This window comes from Hypomesus transpacificus, chromosome 3 (genome assembly GCF_021917145.1).
Source record: "Hypomesus transpacificus isolate Combined female chromosome 3, fHypTra1, whole genome shotgun sequence".
Lineage (NCBI taxonomy): Eukaryota > Metazoa > Chordata > Actinopteri > Osmeriformes > Osmeridae > Hypomesus > Hypomesus transpacificus.
Window position 1 is genome coordinate 7,465,404 of NC_061062.1, and position 18,027 is coordinate 7,483,430.

General features: G+C 47.3%; 1 protein-coding gene across 2 annotated transcripts; it reads left to right on the top strand.

Moving 5' to 3' along the window:
• Positions 1-3,462: 3,462 nt before the first annotated feature.
• rab3gap2 (RAB3 GTPase activating protein subunit 2 (non-catalytic)) lies at positions 3,463-18,005 on the top strand. Of its 2 annotated transcripts, XM_047045509.1 has the most exons (36): positions 3,463-3,877; positions 4,950-5,044; positions 5,945-6,065; positions 6,215-6,293; positions 6,705-6,752; positions 6,895-6,970; positions 7,108-7,209; positions 7,517-7,616; positions 7,949-8,047; positions 8,224-8,372; positions 8,474-8,553; positions 9,029-9,118; positions 9,216-9,355; positions 9,516-9,711; positions 9,860-10,003; positions 10,110-10,192; positions 10,453-10,517; positions 10,700-10,790; positions 10,895-11,016; positions 11,148-11,358; positions 11,615-11,712; positions 11,837-11,945; positions 12,093-12,253; positions 12,460-12,634; positions 12,969-13,127; positions 13,432-13,538; positions 14,200-14,266; positions 14,355-14,425; positions 14,522-14,557; positions 14,749-14,823; positions 15,221-15,436; positions 15,564-15,601; positions 15,632-15,653; positions 15,844-16,077; positions 16,420-16,584; positions 16,821-18,005. In XM_047045509.1, the coding sequence occupies exons 1-36, from the start codon at positions 3,760-3,762 to the stop codon at positions 16,971-16,973; spliced, it is 4,095 nt and encodes a 1,364-aa protein (XP_046901465.1). In that variant the 5' UTR covers positions 3,463-3,759; the 3' UTR covers positions 16,974-18,005. The 2 variants fall into 2 exon arrangements, with proteins under 2 accessions (XP_046901465.1, XP_046901456.1); XM_047045500.1 differs by having other exon boundaries at positions 15,564-15,653.
• Positions 18,006-18,027: the final 22 nt, after the last annotated feature.

Below are 18,027 nucleotides of genomic sequence, written 5' to 3' on the forward strand. Positions count from 1 at the left end.
CTTCCAAACACTTTTAATAAGCAGTCTATATATATGTATAGTATCAGTTAAATCGTTAAAACCATTGTTATTAAAACCTTGTGAGAATTGTTTTTGTTTTTGTTGCTTACCTAGAATATGGTGTTAAATAACAACAATATTCTTGATCATTTTGTATAATAGAATTGACAATAGAACTGATCAAATCCACTATGAATGCAATAACAATTTCAGGCCAGTAAAATTAAATGAATATACAATACAAGACTGCGCCTATTACAGTTTGACTTGGCAGGCATACAAACAGGTGACGTTAACCAACCAGTGCCTGGGTAAACAAGCCTCGAGTGAGCAGGAGGAAACACCTTGAAGATTGCAAGTCATCTTCCTTTTTACGTTGTTGACAAGTGTTAGACAGTTTCATACATCCTGTTTGCTAAATAAGTGAGTGTGTGTGTGTGGAGGGGGGGGGGGGGGGGGGGCTGAAAGGGGCCTCTGTGTTTTTGCGGTCCACTCTCTCTAACCGTGTTGAAATAAATTATTTTTGAGTTACTCACCATGTCTTGAAGAATGTTTGTGCAACATTGCTCAACACAGCAGCCCAAACACAACTTAACAGGGGTGAGAAGCCATCTAAGCATGGAGGCATGAAAGGTCCTTCCTTTGAACCTCCCTACAAAACGGATCAGCACAACATTTCACACAGTAATCAGGTCAGTCTGAAGTGAAAGGTGGAGACGCTGAAGGAAAGCTACAGTCTCGTCGTATGCAACGGATCTGCAACGTATTCTGGCGGAGTTTAATGGGATCGGGGAGAGCGGGGTCCAACTCGCTCCTGTGCTGCTGGTATTGGGCCAGCTCCAGCTGTCTTCTACACCTGTGGAAGCAGGTCGACAGGCTCTCGTTATTATCCATGAGCTTATTGTGCACTTGGAGCAGATGTGAGGTGTTCTGCTATAGCTGGGGGAACACATGCTTCCTGGGAATAGCACAAGGAGAGGACATTTTTATATTGTATCATTCATCCCTTAAATGTTTGTATGCTGAACACCATGCTATGTAAATTGTAAAAAAGGTGCTAATCCCAAATTTCATCAGCTAAAATAAAGAATGCATTTTAATCTGTTTAAAACAACTATAACAATGATGAAATTGTTGCATTTCTATTTTTGTTCAGCATGTTTTCCAAAGGCCCATTAGAAAACGCATGAGCATTTATCACATACATATATTTATATATAAGATCACATGGAATGCAATATGTGGCAACATCACATTATATGCTCTGAAACAATACTATACTTTGCAGTAAGCTACTTATTTCCTTATTACACCACCTGTACATTGTGTTACTATACTGTCTGAGTGTCTGTGTTTGACAACCTAAGTGACTAACCTTCTTTGGACAAGAAGAGCGAACTAAGCCTGCACCTTAAGGTAATCCTGGACCATTTGGCTGTGCTTCTAAAACACAACCATGTGTTTAGAGTTGGGACACAGTGCCAGAGGCTTAAACCAACAGAACGTTTACGAAAAAAATAGTATGCTACAGGTTAGAATCCCCAATCCTTGATTAAATAAAGAAGTCACCTTAGCATACCTGAAGCTGATGATCATGTTAGGTAAGACATGGAAAATTAACTTTTGTCATTCCCATCTGAGGAACATGCACATCAATAGAGTTGCATTGCTATGGGTCAGAGGTGGAATGCATTAAAAAAAAGTTACAGCTATTTTGTGTCAACTATTAAAACTCTGCAATACAACCATCCGTATCCATTATTGAACTCAACGGTTGTAGTACACTGCCCTCTAATGGTCAACTGGCACTCATGGTATGTATCAAAGGTCCCTTTTGAAAACACTAATGCTGCGATGACTCCCTGCAGGACTCTGAATTATCTCCAACTCCTGCTCTGATCTGGCAGTAGTAGGGGAGGTGCCCAAACTTTGGGTGGCTCTGGGGGCATCCCGGTATACTCTACTCACCGAGACAACGGACCCCATTAGACACGATCCATTCAAGGCTGGACCATGAACAATTAAGGCAAAAAGAAGACATTCCTCAACCCGCCAACAAATTAGCATTAGGGAAACTACCTAAGGAACCAGAATAGTGAAAGAGAGCATCGGACCCACCTCTGCAAAGCCACATCTACTTGGCTACACTATGTAAACAAAAACGGTGTGTCTGGTGCAATGACTGGAGAGGCACCTCAGAACCAGGGATGTACTGCAGAGACACATGGAGAGTGACTGTTAATGGGGCTGTAATAGTACCTATACACTATCATGTAAAAAACAAACAAAAAAACATACTCTATAAAGATCACCTTTTATGGACACCACAAATGCTGCACTAATATTGTTGATACAGGACAATATGTTTTGTATCCCAGACTGGTTCAGTAGTTGTATTCCCTTCAGGAGATGGCTCATGGTGTTCCTGACGTCCTTTACTGAGGGTTTTCTGGGAGGGATCTTTGTCCCCGCAGTGAGTCATCAGTGTCTCGGTCGGCATGGTCCTTTATCATATACCAATACCTGTGACAGGTACGTGTAGAGAAAACGCCGCATCACTGGACGCATCCAAATAATGCTTGAGATCCGCAACAGAATTTGATTTTTTACCCTATTTGAATCCGTACTGGATACATATACACTAAACCAATCACATGCTAAATGGTAAGGTTGTTGCGTTTAGCACCCAAGTGGTGCTTTTCAGTTATTACATCGCTACAATTGAGTGCCACAGTTGTAATGCCTCTCTTCACCTATAGGCTACACCTCAATAAGTGCTCTCAGTTTGTGTGATATTGGGTATCACTGTAGCCTACCCGAACCAGTCAGCAGCATATTTAGGCAATCAATCAAGTTCATAAAATTAAAGGTCAAGTTTACATAACTTGAAAGTGAGTTAAACATGAGTTTTTAAAAATGGCATAGTACAAACTGACAATGGAACTGACAATGGAACATGGACCATATCTCCCTCAGCATACATTTTCATTGAAATCCATCGATGGACATTTGTTACTGTTCCCTCTTGATTCTGTAATGTAGTGTTAGTCTAAGTTCAGGAAGTATGACTCGTTGCCCCCTTTAAAATTAAACCTCGCGATCCACCGTAGCTAATCAACGATTAATTATATGCCAATGAAGTAATAACTCTAGGATCAATAACGATGTGTAGAGAACAGAACAGTTGATGAGTACATTGCGTTGTGAACAAAAGGTTTACAAGAGTGAACAATGCAAATTGTGAAGTATATATTTGATGGTAACTGAGCTTATCGTGATCGTGTTGATTCAGTTTGCGCAGTGACGTTCGACCTCAGGGTGTATTCAAGAACATTTGTTACATCGGGGATTTATATTTGGAAATTTCGTCTGTAAACGGTGTGTTGCTGTTAAATGTTGTTGATCTTGAATACAGCACAACCCCTTTTTTTTCGCAATGCCATCCTGGACAGCTGGGGGCGATACACACCAGACAAGGTCTTAGAAACTCAACTCCACTTTTAAAGCGATGTGTCATTACCAAATTAAACCGAGGGTGTGAAACAGTTCGAACAGTACAGTAACTCAAAATATGTCCAAATAGTCTAGTTTATATAGTCTATTTGAACCAACAAAAACACCGAGGATAGCTGTCTGATTTGCAAGCACGTCAAGCAGACTTCAAGTGTGCAACGTTGTTTTTACCCTGTTGGACTCTGCTGCTGGCAGGCTAGTAGCTGGCTAGCTAATATTCCTGTATCTGCTTGGGTCGGGATCGACATGTCCTGCTGCCTGTTGGAGTTCTGTCGGGTTCAAGAACTCAAAGCAGTTAGGGAATTCTTATATCAAAACCAGGAACATAACTCTACAGTTTCTTCGGAGGACAAAAGCCAACCAGGTAACTATGGCTATTAACTCGCTAGTTAGCTAGCTTGTCAGTGGGATTTGAGTTTGAGATGCCTGACTTGTTACTCAAAAGAGAAGAACATCTGCAAAGAGCAAAACATCTGTACTTTTTGGCGTCATATTGCAACGTAAAGCGTATTTAAACTAAGTAATAACTAGCGTTAAAAGTCTTTAATTAAGAAAACCATGCCAGTCATAGGACAGTGTTGTTGGTGCTGGATGGCTAGGCTAACGTTACAACCATAGACATATATACATGTCTATGGTTACAACGGTGTTCTTTATTTACCATGAATCATGGCATAATGATTCAGACGCTCAGCTGACCAGACTAAATTCGATTGTTACCTGATGCATATCAATGTAGCTTTTTATTCTTTGAAGTACAAATTGGCACCATCTCCAATATATATACTCCAAATTATCATCCGTTTCTCTTTGCCTGACTGCAAATAGTACAAAGGTTTATATTCACACGGGCAAGGTTCTGTGAAGCTGAATTCCTTTTAGCCGATGGAGATCTGACCTTTTGTGGTAACAGGAGGGCAGTTGAAAATAGCTTGATGTTTTACAAAAGACGATGAGGGTTTGCAAACACTAAAGCAAATAAAAATAACGAACTGTATATAAATTGCATTAAATGTGATAAGTTGTATTGTGACATGAAGACACCTGATATTAGACGAACACGCACACAAAGCACACCTCCTTAGATGTCAATTGAGGTATCTCTGTCTACCACCCACTCATTATACAGGCTCTTTCTCAAACTTCATTGTTCTTCCATATCTTAAATTCCCTACTTCATTAATCATTTTTCTGTCTCTGGCTATAGGGCCAATGTGAAAGATGTTTAGCATTTTAATAACATTGTTTGCCTTCAGTTATTTCCTCTCCAGAGATGTCTGTGCATACTTACTGTACTTCCATCTATCCATGCTCTCTTTATTTATATAGCATTAAAAAAAATGGGGGGGGGGGGTTATATTTTAGAAAGATTTATAGTATTTTAATAACCATCTCCCTTTCCCTTTGTATATCTCTTTCTGTCATATTTATTTCAGAACATGAGTTGGCGTGGGACAATTCAGACTGGGAAGCGTGGGGAAACCCTGATACCAAAGAAGATGGTGCTGCCACTGGCACTGGCAACACTACGGTCTGTTACTGTACCTCTCTCTCATTTCTGTATAGTTCTAAAACATATAATGAAGCTTTTACTCAAAATGCATGCACAGGTGAAGTCACATTTTCCTTATTCAACCATGTCAGTGTCTGTCCTTTCCTAAGACACTCACACTGCTCATTGGATCTTACTTTTCTGTCCATCTCTCTCATGATATGGAACTAATCCCATTGGCGCATCATAAGCCTAAACATGGTTCTGACTGTACTGCTTTGTCTGCATGTAGAGGATGTCCTGAATATAGTTCTGACTCTGTACACACACACACACAGACACGCACACAGGCCCAGACAATTATGTTCATGTTTCAAGAACAATACCACAAATAGGAGCTTTAAATAAACCAGCTGTCAGTGTAGGTTCAAATTCATCCCATTAGGACACAAGTTCATTTATAAATCCATCCAAGAAATGGAGAGATGAAAGAATGTAGTTCCTTGAGTTACCCTGTAACTTCTTCCAGAAGGGCAATTGTCTAATTCAACATAAAGGGGATGTGTAGGACCCCCAACCATTTGCAATATATCAGCGTGCAGAAAAGCACATATCCAGTATCTCATTCTGCTGTCATTGTGGTTTACCTATGATTTTCCCAGCCCTATTGACAATCTGAACCCTGTTCTTAGCCCAAAGACAGCAAACCATGTCGTTATACTGTACGTCAGAACACTCTCAGTAAGGCTCCCGTTGACCAGCTCTAGAGTATCCCACACAGGGAACTCAAGACAGACAGCCCTTGCCCTGACCCAATGCCCTTCACAGACACCCTCTGTGGCCAATGGGGAAGATTGCCCAATCCGTAAAATGAAACAGCTAAAAACACTGAGAGGCGGGCCTAAACAGGGTTCTGACTCTGGACTGCTGTCTCTGCAGGTAGAGGAGGAGATTGTTGCTGCAGTGAGCACCTCCTGGCTGCAGGACTGTGTAGTGTCTTTGTCGCCATGCTCTGATCTGCTTGTGGTGGCCCACCAACACAAGGCTGTCTTTCTGTCAGGTTTGTCTTTATTGCAAACAAACATGGACAGGCGCACACACACAAACACACGCACACACATAAAGCCATAATGCCCTCTAACCACAACCAGATGCACTGTCTTTAACTGTAAGAGATTTTGACTGCGTGTTGTTTCCATTCCCCTACAGCAAAATGGCGCACAGACAGAGGGAAGGAGGAGATGACCCTGGCTGTGTCCTGGAGCGGCAGCCTCAGCATAGAGGAGGGGTGAGGATGGTGGGGGCAGAAGGGGGGGGGGGAGATCAAAGTAGAGGAGGAGGATGAGTAAAAGATTACAGGTGAGGAAAGGAGAGGTAAAATAGGAACATGAGCAGGAAGGGGTTCGATGGGCGAGCGAAGGACAGGAGTAAGGATGGGAAATGGAGTTTGTGAGAGAAAGAGAAAAGGGACGGGACACGAATGGTAGAGGAGTGGTAGAGGGAGGAGTGAAACGTCAGAGAAGGATAAATGCCATTGGAGAAGAAAGCATTGGGGAGGAGGGAGTGGAAGGGTAGGGTTGATATGGCACATAGGGAAAAAACACAAATACATACAGAAATCTGAGAAGGACAAGGGAGGTTGGGAGTGACTGACAGAAACAGAAATTCTTCCTCACTGTCTTTCTCTCTCTCTATGCAGGGAGTGTGTGAGCAGTGTCATCTGCATCCCCCTGGCCAGCCAGAAGAGGTAGTGTGTCTGTGTGTGTCTGTGGGTGTCTGTGTGTGTCTGTGTGTTTCTGTGTGTGCACGCTTATGAAATACACAACGGAAGTACAAAAGCTTGTTTGACGACACTTCCTGTGTGTGTGTGTGTGTGTGTGTGTGTGTAGGAGCTCCACCGGGCGCCCCGATTGGACCTGCATTGTCGTGGGCTTCTCCTCTGGCTACGTGCGTTTCTACACCGAGGTACCACAATGACACGACTGTCATCCTGTCCCAACTACCATGCCAGGCAATGCCTGGTCGAACACCAGTAGTTAGCGAAGACCAGTGAGAGGTAGTAGTTAAAGGCACTGTTGTGGTGTGGTGTCTTGCCTCGGTAGAGCGGGGTCCTGCTTTTGGCTCAGCTGCTGAACGAAGATCCTGTGCTGAGACTGAAATGTCGCACCTACGAAATCCCCCGACACCCCGGGGTCACGGAGCAGGTGGGATCTGCGCCTCCTGCATGCCTCTGCAGTGTGTTCCAGAACAGATGTTTATCAGTTACTGGACAACAATTCAGCCGTGTGATCATTTGTTTGTCCTTCTCTTTTTTTCGCATCTCTTTCGATCTCTCTATCTTTCTCTCTTACTCTCTCTCTCTCTCTCTCTCTCTCTCTCTCTCTCTCTCTCTCTCTCTCTCTCTCTCTCTCTCTCTCTCTGTCTCTCTCTCTCTCTCTCTCTCTCTCTCTTTGTCTCTCTCCACTCTCCCTCTCTCTTTCTCCACTCTCCCTCTCTTTGTGTCTGTCCCAGCATGAGGAATTGAGTATCCTCTACCCAGCAGCACTGGTCACTATCGATGGATTCAGTCTCTTCCAGTCTTTACGTGCCTGCAGAAACCAGGTGGCCAGAGGTATGTTTGTGTTTGAGGGTATTCTCTGTGTATGTGTGTGTGTGTGCAGTCTTAGTGGTAGTACAGTACAGAGCAGTCACAATAGTATTAATAAATCCATATTCTTTTATTTGCTGACTGGGGGGGGGGGGGGACAGCATTCGCCACAATGAACTCAGGTACCCACAAGCATAATCACAGATTAGTTGTGCTACATAGTTGTTGCAGAGAGGATTAGCTTTTAGTTCTGGTTTGGCGCGTATTATGCCGTGAATGGTATTTGCGTGATTGTTTTTCAGACTTGACCATCAGCATTGAACTAATACGGTATTTCTCTGTCTTTTACGTTCCAGCGGCAGCAGCAGGAAGTGATGTCATCCAGCCTCCTCCCCTGGCTTATAAAAAGTGGGGTCTTCAGGACATGGACGCCATTGTAGACCACAGCAGCGTGGGTGAGGGTCGGACGAGAGAGGAAGAAACATACACACAGAGGAAGGGTGGGAGGGACGGAGGGAGGGAAGTGTGGAAAAAGATGCTCCTCCCCCTCTCATATCCCATGTTTCCCTCTTCCCCCCTCCCTTCTGTTCTCCCTGCACCCCCTCCCCCCACCCTCATCCCCCTCCTCTAGGTATTATGACTCTGTGTGTGTTTGACCAGATGAAGAACGCCTCCATCTTGGGCGGGTTCCATGCCTCTGTCAAGGGTAGCCCTCCCGCAATGAGTCAGTACATCACTGTTGGTGGAGGGCCCTACACTGGCTTCTACTATGCTGTTGAGGTCAGACCACTGTGTGTGTGTGTGTTGGTGTGTTAAACAGTATGGGTGTCCAAAGGGCATTTCAGGACATGCTCAAACTGTCCCCTCCTCTGTCTCTGCAGGGTAACTCCCAGCCTCTCCTCTCCCATGTGGCACTAGCTGTGGCCAGCAAGCTCACCTCAGCCCTCTTCAGTGCTGCCAGGTCAGTCTCTTGTGTGTATTGAGGCCTGATGTGTATGCCTAAAAGTAGCTCTGGTTGTGTGTTTGGAATTTCCACTCCAAGGGACTTCCGGAAGTTTTGGCTGGGCAATACTTTGGGCAACGTAGCAGTACTGCAAGCCTCAATCACGTTTGACAGCTTTCGTTATCGCCCTTCCTCCCATTTGCGATTCTCTCTCTCCCCCAATCATTCTCTTCTTCCGCTCCTTTCCTCGTCTCTCTCTCTCTCTCTCTCTCTCTCTCTCTCTCTCTCTCTCTCTCTCTCTCTCTCTCTCTCTCTCTCTCTCTCTCTCTCTCTCTCTCTCTCTCTCTCTCTCTGTCTCTCTGTCTCTCTCTCTGTCTCTGTCTCTGTCTTTGTCTCTCTCTGTATCTCTCTGTCTCTGTCTCTCTCTCTCTCTCTCTCTCTCTCTCTCTCTCTCTCTCTCTCTCTCTCTGCTCCGTCACTGTCTCTCTGTCAGCGGGTGGCTGGGTTGGAAGAACAAAAGCGAGGAGGAGCCGGCGCAGAAGCAGAAGCCCAAGGTCGAGCCGGCCACGCCCCTCGCCGTCAGGTAGCCAATCCCGTCGCACCACAAAGGCATTCCCTTATCTGCGTTTGTCCCCGACATTGCCCGTTACTCATCCCGGCCCGCTCTGCCGAACGCACAGATTCGGTCTCCCGGATTCGCGTCGCCACGGCGAGTCCATCTGTCTGTCTCCCTGTAACACGCTGGCCGGAGTGACGGACGACTTTGGCCGAGTGGCCCTGCTGGACGTGTCGAGGGGCATCGCTATACGCATGTGGAAGGGTAAGGAAGAAGAAAGCCTAATGTCAACGTGAAGGCAATAAAGCTTTCTCATTTGAATTCAGAAGGCTCGTCGGGCCTTTTTTGGGAAATACACACAAACGGGAATGAAAGCGCAGCGTTTTCTTGCCGTGATGACACGAGTGGTCCCTCCCCCTCTCAGGGTACCGCGACGCCCAGCTGGGTTGGGTGCAGGTGTCCGAGGGGCGGGGCGAGCGCGAGTCCTCCCCGTCTGCGCCCCTCCCTCGCCGCCACGCCCAGTTCCTGGTGATCTACGCCCCCCGGAGGGGCATCCTGGAGGTGTGGGGCACGCAGCAGGGCCCCAGAGTGGGGGCCTTCACTGTGGGCAAACACTGCAGGTACAAATGAACACACACTAACTGAAAGGCCTTTGGGGCGTGCACTATCCCACATGCAGATGAGTATGTGCGTGTCTGTAAGGCCCGCAAATGGCTCCTCAATGGAACGTCATTGTGGACACACATATAAACCCTCCCTGTCCTCCAGGCTGCTGTACGCAGGCTACAGGTTGATGGGGGTGAACAGTGTCACCAGCCAGGGCTGGCAGCTCCACACACAGCAGGTGTGTCTGCTCGACCCGGCCACCGGAGTGCTGCGCACCATCACCGTGCCCTTCCACCTGGCCCTCAGGTGAGTCCACACGCACGCACTCACACGCATGCTTTTGCAGCCGTCGCACACGCAGCCGGGGGGCGTCCTTGCTCCGCCGTCCAACGGCCCGTTCTCCACTCCACAGCGATAAGAAGAGCGAGCGAGCCAAGGACATGCACCTGTTGAAGAGGCTGACCGCCGTGCTGAGGAGCAGAGAGGTGGAGCCAGGTAGGAGAGAGGGGGGTGGGAGGTATGAAAAAAGGGAGAGTGAGAGAGAATGTGGGTGACGAGGTGGAGGGAGAGAGATAGATGGGAGAAGTGGGAGAGGAAGGAGCGTTGGTGTGTTTGTGGGAGAGTGAGAGACGGCTGGTCACTACAGAGACAGAAAGGAGGGGGGAGCGAGGGGAGGATGTGTGGAGGGGGAGGGGCTTGCGGGAATGTCTGGGACATTCTATTGGACCTCACTCCTCTGCGTCTTCTCCCTACAGATATCTTGGAGAGGGAAGCAAAGAGTGCACTGCTTGACATCAAACACCCCGCTATTAAGAAACAGGTGAGGCTCACACACATTTGTTTCTCTATTTCTTTCATATAGTGTATGTATGCAACACAATCATATCTTATATATATATATATATATATATATATATATATATAGTATATAGAGATATACATTGTATGTGTGTGTGTATGTGATCAATGTATTTATTCCCTCACTTCTGTTTGACCTCATAGGCACTGGAGTCTCTGCTTTCAAATAAAAATGCACCAGTCTCTTGCCTGACCAGCATCACTCGTGCTCTCTTGGACAGTCTTAAGGAACAAGGTGCCGCATCTTGTTTATCTATGTGTCAAGATAGCCCATATGACATGTGTGTGCTCCCACAATGTGTCCATGCATTCACACAAATGTGCGCGTTGTCCTTTCAGACCCCGAGGCAGTGGATGAAACTCTGCTGCAGCTGTGCTCTTCTCAGCTCAAACTGCTGCAGCTCTACGCAGACATCCAACAGCTCCACACGGCCGGAGGGTCCACGACGCACCCCGAACTCGTGAGTTACGCCCACACGCCCGCACGCGCCCCCAGACGCTCGTGTTCGCGAAAGGAAAAAAAGACTTTCGCCGAACAACATTGTTCCTTTTCATCCACTTGAGTCTGTCTCCCCTCCCTCCTCTCCTCCAGTCAGACTTGTCGGCAGGTCTAGAGGAGGAGCTGGCCGGCCTGAGCCCCACCCTGCAGCGTTACGCCGAGCTCACCTCCCGCCCCGCCGTCTCATTCGCCCAGGACTCCCCTGACAGCCCACTTCCTGTGCAGAGCTTCCTGTCGCAGATGGAGTGCCAGGGCGGGGAGGTAAAGGTGGTCCGTGGACAAGACACCGACTGGAATCAACTTGGTAAGGGGGCACGTTACACACACACACACACTTATGGATGTGTGGCACCATGTTGATGTTGTAGCTTGCGCTCGTGTATGAACGTACCAAACACACACCCACTGACAAACTCGTACCTTCAAATTGATTTTGTGTCACTGTCTCACTCACTCTCACTCTCACACTCATACACACACATGATGTAGTTCATTGAAGGGGGTAAGCATAGAGGCTGGAGGAGTCTAAAGAAGAGTGTGTGTGCTTGTTGTCTTCGTAGGCAGCTTCCTGTTCTGGGGCTGTCTGACAGGGGAGAGCCCTCTGCAGCAGGTGTGTGACACACTACAAGAGACGGGCATCAGCCCCCAGCAACTACTGGTGAGAGAGCCACGGAAGAACCCAACAAGTATGAAGGGGGAAAAGAGTGAAGGTGGTCGGAGGATTTGGGTCGGTCAGATTGGATTTGAGCGTGTGTGTGTGTGTGTTCCTCCTGCCTCCCCAGTCGCTGCTGCTCAGTCTGTGGCTGCACAGGGAGAAGGACGTCCTGAAGAAGCCCAAAGAGGCCGTCCGGAACCTGCACGCGCTGCTCGCCGCCCTCAGCTCCATGAAAGGTGCATGTTCACACCGTCACGCGTTTCAAAAAAGCGTACGACTTGCGTGCTCTCATCCGTGGGCGGTCGAGGAACGACCGACCATTCAAAAAGGAAGATGAATCTTGAATTTTTCTCTCTCTCTCTCAAACCACCTCTCCTCCCCAGGGGCCGTGGAGGAGTCGTGGGACCCTCAGTCTGTCTCCCCCTGGTGGCTGCAGGTGCGCACTGCGTGCGTCCAGTCCCACAGCGCCGCCGCCGCCCTGCTGGCGGCTCTGGTGGCTCACCGTGCCGCCAAGGCCTCCATCACCAGCCTGGCCGACAGCAAGGTAAGACATGCAGGTTGTTTTATTTTTTTCTCTGATATACATCTATGCACTGAACGGGAACGTAGCACGCGCACACTTAAAGGACAATGACACACACAAACCCAGGCTAAAATTGTATATTTTGATATATATGTATATATAAGTATGTCTATGAATGTGTGAGTGTATATACTGTTTAGAATGTATATTCAGTTTGTCCGTCTCAGTTCCAGTCGGAGTGGGAGGCGGTGTCGCTGGAGCTGGAGCAGTGGGCCGTGTGTGTGAGGCAGCTGGAGGACGTGCTGACCCTGCACACGCTGCTGTGCGTGCCCCCTGCTCCGGGCACGCCGGGCGGCGCCCCTCCGCTGTGCTCTGTCAGGAGCCTCCTGGAGGGCGGGCGAGGTAGGAGGGAGGAAACCCCCCCCGCGAGCGCAGCGGTTCACTCATCCTCCTTTCCCTTCTTTCCCCTCTGCGCCTCTCTCTCGTCTTCTCTCTGCCTCTCCTCGCTCCTCGCTCACTTGGCCCTGTCTGCTTCTTGTCTTTTCCTGAACTCTGTCTCTGAATCAATCCCGAATCCCGTTCTTAGCTTCTTCCATCCTTTCTACCTACCTATCTACTTGACTCCTTTCCTTGGTCGGCACTGCCTCCTTTCCCTCCTTTCCTTTCTATTGAAAAGTGAGAATTGAATTTGAAGGAAGGTCTCCCTCTCATGCCACCCGACCCTTCCCTCTTCCAGGTGGCATCGCAGACAGCGTGTCCAAATGGGTGTTCAGGCAGGGCCTGGCTCCCGAGATGCTGAGGAACACACTGCAGAAGGGGCGGCAGTGCGAGGTGACGGAACAGCCTGGGGAGGGGCAGGAGAAGGCTCAGGAGGCAGAGCTGGGCAGGGCAGCAGGTGAGTGGGCAGCCCAGGGTAGGAGCCCGTGGAGGTGGATTGACAACGTCCCATTTCAGACTGCTTTTTATTCGTCAATCTATAAAGGCGGGAATCTCTGTCAGTCTGTTCCACTCTGGGAAGAATAGCTTGACAACCGGGCTTTGTTTGACGTTACCTATCCTGCCTTTAATGCTCATACTGTATATTTAGTTGTGCTGTATACAGTATTTCCTGGTGGTCCTTTTTTTGTTATTGAAGTCTGTACTCATGCATCCTTTTTGGTTTTAAATAATGGCATCTTTTTTGGTGGGTGTTTCTTCAGAGCTGCTGGTGTCTGTGTGCCAGCGTTTCCCAGACTCCCTCTGTCCTGACCTGCTATTTGCCCACTGCTGCTGGGAGTATGTGGTGCAGTGGAACAAGGACCCAGAGGTGGGTTTGTGTCACACACACACACACACACACACACACACACACACTACATTATGCTACATGCTTTAATGTCATGTGTTGTCCCCTTGAATGTATAATCACACACCCACACTCATTCATATGCATTATTGTTATTATCATTATTATCATCATTATTATTATCATTATTATTATCATCATTATTATTATTATCATATTATTATCATTATTATCATCATTATTATTATCAATATTATTATTATCATCATTATTATTATTATCATATTATTATCATTATTATTATCAATATTATTATTATTATCATTATTATCATCATTATTATCATCATTATTATTATCAATATTATTATTATCATCATTATTATTATTATCATATTATTATCATTATTATCATCATTATTATTATCAATATTATTATTATTATCATTATTATCATCATTATTATCATCATTATTATTATCAATATTATTATTATCATCATTATTATTATTATCATATTATTATCATTATTATCATCATTATTATTATCAATATTATTATGATTATCATTATTATCATCATTATTATCATCATTATTATTATTATCATCATTATTATTATCATCATCGTTATTATTATCATTCTTATCATCATCATTATGATCATTATGTCTCTTTCTGTAGGAGGGGCGTCACCTGTGCTCGGCTGTGGAACACCTGAAGCTGGTCTCCAGTCCTCACATCCAGCTAGGTGTGTCGGTCGACGTCCAGTTTTGCCACATCCCAAATCACGATAGCGAGAGATATTGAAAATATTGAAAAGGGTCTCTCTGTCTCAGGTATCTCCTCCATGATGTGGAGCACTTTCATTGTCAAGCGCTTCTCCGCTGCGGCCTTCCTGATGGAGAAGGTATACTTATGTGTGTGCATATTTGGACTGAGTGGGCCAATCTTGTTAATTTTTTTACTAACATGACTTTGAATGTTGTTCTCCCTTTTGCCTCAGGTGGGGAAAGCTCCTAAAGATCGACTATGTCGCAGGGTAAGTGGCACCTCACGTGACTCTTACACGAAACATGGCAAGAGTCATGGCCTCAAAAGGGCATGTTTGGGTGTGAATCTAATGGTGTGTGTGTGTGTGTGTGTGTGTGTGTGTGTGTGTGTGTGTGTGTGTGTGTGTGTGTGTGTGTGTGTGTGTGTGTGTGTGTGTGTGTGTGTGTGTGTGTGTGTCAGGATGTGGGCATGGGAGATGGTGCCATGACGACCTTCCTGGGCTCCTGCGTGCAGCTGCTGCAGATCCTGATGGAGGTGAGCGCACCGCTGGATTCCCACTTCTTTCTCTCTCACTTTCCTACTTTACTCAACTACGTAAGTCCATAACCCCATTCAACACTCATCCTACTGTTGGAGGGCAATGTCACATTTTCATATTTGGATCTTTATAATAATAATTTTTCTTTGGTAAAATGGGAATTAAATTAATTTGGATGTTTGTCATATGTTTAAAAGGATTATAACTAAATCATATTTAATTGTTTCCTTTGAAACAATTGTTTGACTCTTTGTTTAATTATTACATAATAACTGCTCAGTCTGAACCTCCTATCTCGCTCCTATCTAACACTCACAATTCACTGTGCCACAGAAACGCATGACACTTAACCCCCCCCCTGCCCCCTCTGTTGCCCTCTGCCTCCTCCTCCAGGCGGACTCGGCCGTGGAAGAGGTGGCCCACACAGACCTCTGTGTGGAGGAGGTGTGGGGGAGCGCTGAGGGGCCCGCCTCCATAGCAGAGCTGGCTCTCGATCAGAGGGGGGTCCACTACCCCCTCGTGCAGCACCACTGTCTGCTGGCCTCCATCATGCACGCAGCTATGACCTTTGGCCTCCGGATTAAACCGCTCAGCCTGTTTGACAGCAAGGTCTGGACGTGTGTGTGTGTGTGTGTGATTGCGTGCGAGAGCCCCCTAGCACACAGGACTTTTTTTCCCTTACGCTGCCCTACACACACACTCACACTCTCTCTCTCTTCCTCCCTCTGGGCTCCAGGGTAAGAATGCCTTCTTCAGAGACCTGACCACCATCCAGCTGATGCCCAGTGGAGACATGGACCCTGGGCTGATCTCCCTTAGACAGGAGGTAGGATCCAAAAGAGCCTGTGTGTGTGCGTGTGTGTGTGTGTGTGAGAGTGTGTGAGCGGGGGCCGCAAGCCCTGCTTATCGGCCCACTCCTTCGACTCTCTCCGCCCACGTATCTTTCCGTCCTCTTCATCCCTTCTCTCTCCCCCCCCCCCCCCCCCCCCCCCCTTCTCCTCCTCTCCAACCCTCAGTTCCTGCTGCGCGTGCTGACCGGCTGGGTGAAGACCCTGGGGGAAGCCGGAGGAGAGGCCCCCGTCTCTGGATGTGCGCCCAGGACCGTGCTGGGGGACTCTGGTCCCGGGGCCGACTGGTGGCCCTCCCTGTGTCAGGACCTGGGCCCCCTGCTGCAGGTCAGCCAGGACATCCTGCGCAGACACCTGGTGTGTGAGCTGTACAACCAGGGCCTGGACCAGCGAGCTGAGGAGGTAAACACACACACACAGACACTCATCAGGATCAACAATCGATTCAGAATTAAGAGGAACGCTTCATGAAGAAAAGGGTTAGGGTAAAACTAAACTTCCAATACATTGTGTGTTTTGCTACACTATGAGCGGGCCTCCTGACATTTGCGACCAGGAATGACAATTCTAACGAGCACTCACACCACACTAGCACTCCAACACAGACACCTCCACCCGACTTGATTGGATCCTCAACGGAAGTGGCCATGCGGCGCACGCGCGCATCTTCCGTTATCGCCGTGACAGTACGCCACGGTAAAACCCCCCCCCCCCCCCCCCCCCCCCCCCCCCTTACGGCTCCAGGTGATGATGGAGGTGGAGGACAGGGACGTGCTGGGCTCCCAGCTGCTGGTGCTGACAGGCCAGCGGCTGAGTTACTCCCTGCTGCACACCCAGACCCAGACCCAGCCTGCCATGGAGCTGCTGGCCCGCCTGCCCCCCACCCTCTGCACCTGGCTCAAGGCTATGGTGAGACTCCCTGACCCCCTCTCTCGTCTTCTGACAACCCCAGAACGAGGTGGAACTGTGACAATGATTGATATCGTTTTTAATGTTACGGTCGGTTTGTGAAAACCACAAACTCCTCGGTCCCATGTACTTGGGGCAAAGGGGTTCTGTTACTATAGTGACTACACTGGAAACAGAGAAGCTTTCACCTTAACTGTTGTTTAATTTACTAACTTACTGCGTGCGTGTGTGTGTAGGACCCCGGGGAGTTGCGCTGCCCCCTGGTGGCCCTGGCCCAGACCAGCAGACTGGTGAGCCGCCTGGTGGAGATGCTGCCAGAGAACCACGGCCAGTACAGCCTGGCCCTGCACCTGCTGGAGGCTGTCGACGCCCTGCAGGAAGAGGACTGAGGGGAGGAGAGACATTCCGGAAAGCTCTGGAAAGACTGAGGGGGGGAGGGGGGGAAGATGGAATGAGTAGGCAAGGTCAGCAGAGAGAGAGAGAGACACTAGCGGCTTTCGAAGTATTACGAGGATGAGGAGGTGGAAAGATAGAAAAGAAAGGGGGGCAGTGGGGGTAAGGAGTTAGCCTTGGTATATATCTCTTTGTTCAGTCTCCCTGGTGTTACTTTGTCAAGGAAACTATGTAATGCTGTTGACTTCAGTCAACTGGGCTTGGAGGGATGAAGGGACAGAGTTCAAAAGAGAAATAACCTAACTTGATTAAGTGTTAAACACGTCAATCTCCTATCATGTACAGATAAAGGGAGATATTTGAGAACTGATATTTGTTTTAATGATTAGAAGTTTAGCTCACATCTTAAATCAGAGTGTCACATTTAATTCATTCTCAGATTATATATTTAAGGAAGATCAAGATAGTAGGTAACATTTTAAGGCTTTCAAAATAGTTAGATCAAATACAGCATTATTGTATTCTTGTTTAGATGTACATTTTGGGGCTGATTTCTCAGACACAGATGAAGGCTATCCTAAAACAGATTTTTTTTCCAATTTAAGAATCTCAAAGTAGGAGATAAGTCTTAACATGTGGAGAACCTGCCCACCCTGTCTCTATTACTGTCAAACGTTATTGAACTGTGCTACACATCGCCACATTTAGATTTTCTTTTGACCGCAACCATCCTGTCCGTCCGAACTGGAGCAGCACCTCTCACTCCCTGAACTAAACACAAAGACTGTGTAGACTGCAGGGTGCTTCGCATGTGTCAGACCCATGTTCCTTCAATGTTAGTCATTCCTCCCTCTCACAGATTAACATAATGTATCAGTCTCTTTTGAACGATTGGTATTATTTTGGGTTATTTATATTCAGTACTGTACTAGCTCTGCCTGTAGCCTCCTATAATGTAGGTTTTGGAGGTCTACAGGACTTAGTGCTCACGCAATACAGAATAAATAAAGGTTCCATGCTTACAGTAAGATCTGTGGTCTTTTGGGGGAG

Coding starts and splice junctions, on each gene's coding strand:
- rab3gap2 (XM_047045500.1), top strand. CDS start 3,760: ATGTCCTGCTGCCTGTTGGAGTTCTGTCGGGTTCAAGAACTCAAAGCA. Junction 15,654..15,843: donor TGATCTCCCTTAGACAGGAG/GTAGGATCCAAA, acceptor TCCAACCCTCAG/TTCCTGCTGCGCGTGCTGAC. Junction 16,585..16,820: donor GCACCTGGCTCAAGGCTATG/GTGAGACTCCCT, acceptor GTGTGTGTGTAG/GACCCCGGGGAGTTGCGCTG.